A 2,852-nucleotide genomic window follows, 5' to 3' on the forward strand; every position below is an offset into this window, starting at 1 on the left:
GTAGAAATGATATTTCTCACTCCAAAGGTTCAAATAATTATATATACTTCATAACTTTGAAATGAAACTTTTATTAAGTAACATAAATGAAGCATTAGTATAATACCTGATAAAATATGTTTGAATATACAGAAAATAGAACAAAGTAATTTTATAGAGAAATAGAAAGAGTAATTTTAATAGTTTGAACATATAAATAAACAAAAAGTTATTTGATTTTTGTTTGTTTTTTTTTTAAACTGTATTTTTTTTGTCTTTTTTTTTTGGTACTGGGGATCGAACCCAGGATACTTGCTAGGCAAGCGCTTCGCCACTGAGCTACATCCCAGCCCAGTTATTTGATTTTAAGTGTAGACTATATGGTAAAAATAAGATCATAAGTCTAAGCAATAATAATGGTTAATAAGCTTATAATTTATTTTATGTACACTTTCTAATGCAGGTAACATTTTTAAATCCCAGATTTTGTTTCCAAACATGAAAATTATTTTTAAAAATACATAGTGTTATTAATATAATTCACAGACATTTGGCCATTTGTTATATGGTATTAAAATACATCCTTTATGTAGCAAAAAGAATATAATTTTCATCAATAAAACCATTTTCTTTATTCACCTATATCCATTTTCTAAAAACATTTCATTTATTTTTTGAAATATAAGACGCCATGGGGCATCTTCTTATTCTTTTTCATTCATCATTAGTATTGTTATTTGTAAAAACTCCTTTTTCCTTTCTCTAAGTATTTCCAGAAATGCAAATGACAAACCCTTTCCATTGTCGCTGATGACTCTGCTGCTTCTCCCTCCACATTAAAGTAAGAAAAAAGCAGCTCTGCTCATAAGGATTTTCTGTACAGTTTTTATCCAACTACTTACAAATTGTTTCTAGCCGTTTTCGAGTAAGATCTGTTTTATCTTCCAAATTCTTCTTGGCAGTAACTCCAAGAAGAACTTTCATGATCCTCAGTGGCCATGTTTACACCAGCTTCATTTGTAAACACACTGATACATTGGTAAGAAAACAAATGATTGCCTAGGCAGTATTACAACAGCAATAACAAGCAGACAAACATTTCTCCCCACAAAGTGACTCAAGTTTCACGTGGAATGGAAATGGAAACAGGACTTTTGAAATTCAGTATTAGACACACTAGCAGAGTGTGGTCCATTACCTGTAGCATCAGTGCATTGCCCTGTGCTTTCTCAGTGCCCTGGACTCTGGGTAGGATCTCTGACACTCTTTATCCTATACACTCTTTACAGCACGCAGACATCAGCTCATACATCGATATGGGTTTACTTGGGGGTAGATAGCCAGACCTCTCCATTTTATATGTTCATTTCAGGAAGCCTGCCTAAAGATTAGTTACATGAAAAATATAATTGTTTCCTACAAGGTTTTTACCTACAAAATTAGAGGGTTTGGATTCAACATGAGGTGATTGGACTAATGAATTGTGTGTCAGAATATTCATCAAGACTCTCCTGGGATCATTATTTGAGTTTTATATTTCCTCCCTGCCTCAATCACTTTCTTGAATATTTTGCTATGGGAAAAAATTCTGTATCATTGATTTATTTCATACTCAAACTGGCTTCCTGCCTAAAAACAATTTGATCACTCCTTCCTGGATCTGCTTGGTCTTCACTCCATAGATAATTGGATTCAAGGTGGGAGGCAACAACAGGTAGAGATTAGCTATCAGAATATGGATGTGGTGAGGTACGGTGTGTTCTCCAAAGCGATGAGTGAAGAAGTTGAAGAAAGCTGGGACATAGGTGATAACAATAGCACAGATGTGTGAGGTACAGGTGCTGAAGGCTTTGTGGCGAGCATCTGCAGACGACAGATTCACAACTGCCCGGATGATCATGGTATATGACATGAAGATACAGAACATATCAAAACCCCCAATCAATATGGCAGCTATGAGACCATAGATGGCATTGATCTTGATATTGCCACAGGATAATTTGGCAACAGACATATGGTCACAATAGGTGTGGTGGATGAGGTTGCCCCTGCAGTAGGGAAGACGCTTGATCAGGAAAGTAAATGGGATCATGATCAATACATTTCGAATGAAGGTGGCCAAACCAACCTTGGTAATTACAGTGTTGGTCAGAATAGTGGAATAGCGCAGAGGGTAGCAGATGGCCACATAGCGGTCCAGAGCCATGAGCATGAGCACACCCGACTCCATGCCTGTCAGCATGTGGATAAAAAACATCTGGACAAGGCAGGCATTAAGGTTGATCTCCTTGAGATTGAACCAAAAGATGCACAGCATGCTAGGGACAAATGTATTACACCCTGAAATATCTGTGAGGGAGAGCATGGCTAAGAAGTAATACATGGGCCTGTGAAGGGCCTCCTCATGGCTGATGAGATAGATGAGCCCACAGTTCCCTGTGACGGCAATGACGTACATGAAGCAGAATGGCAGAGAGACCCAGACGTGGGCAGCTTCCAGCCCTGGGATCCCACTGAGGATGAAGTATCCTGGTGTCAGACTGGAGCCATTTGCCTCAGTCATGGTGATCAACAACACAAGGCGCTCCTCTCTGCCCCCCAAAAACATCCTGTGCAATAGAAAGGGTGACATTCTTTTATTCCAATGACAAAGGATAAAGGTTGTTTTGAACATATGTGTATGTATATGTATGTATGTATAATATAAAAGAAAACAAATTCTGAGGTGGTTTCTTTCACCTTCCTGTTTGTAAGACAGTCACAAAATCAAAAGTCTAAGTGTCCAAGCCCTGGCCTAATTTGGCTTTATGCTGTAATTCTTTTTATACATACCATTTTACATTCCCGGGACATTCACCACTTTTTGATCTTAA

General features: G+C 37.6%; 1 protein-coding gene across 1 annotated transcript; it reads right to left on the minus strand.

Moving 5' to 3' along the window:
• Window positions 1-1,591: 1,591 nt before the first annotated feature.
• LOC122116280 (olfactory receptor 52N2-like) lies at window positions 1,592-2,542 on the minus strand. The gene has a single exon (XM_042689919.1). The coding sequence runs from the start codon at window positions 2,540-2,542 to the stop codon at window positions 1,592-1,594; it is 951 nt and encodes a 316-aa protein (XP_042545853.1).
• Window positions 2,543-2,852: the final 310 nt, after the last annotated feature.

Source organism: Dipodomys spectabilis, unplaced genomic scaffold, assembly GCF_019054845.1.
Source record: "Dipodomys spectabilis isolate Male_0828 unplaced genomic scaffold, ASM1905484v1 ptg000003l, whole genome shotgun sequence".
NCBI classification, from domain to species: domain Eukaryota; kingdom Metazoa; phylum Chordata; class Mammalia; order Rodentia; family Heteromyidae; genus Dipodomys; species Dipodomys spectabilis.

What these genes read in the sequence shown, in the direction of transcription:
- LOC122116280 (XM_042689919.1), bottom strand. Translation starts at nt 2,542, where the DNA reads ATGACTGAGGCAAATGGCTCCAGTCTGACACCAGGATACTTCATCCTC.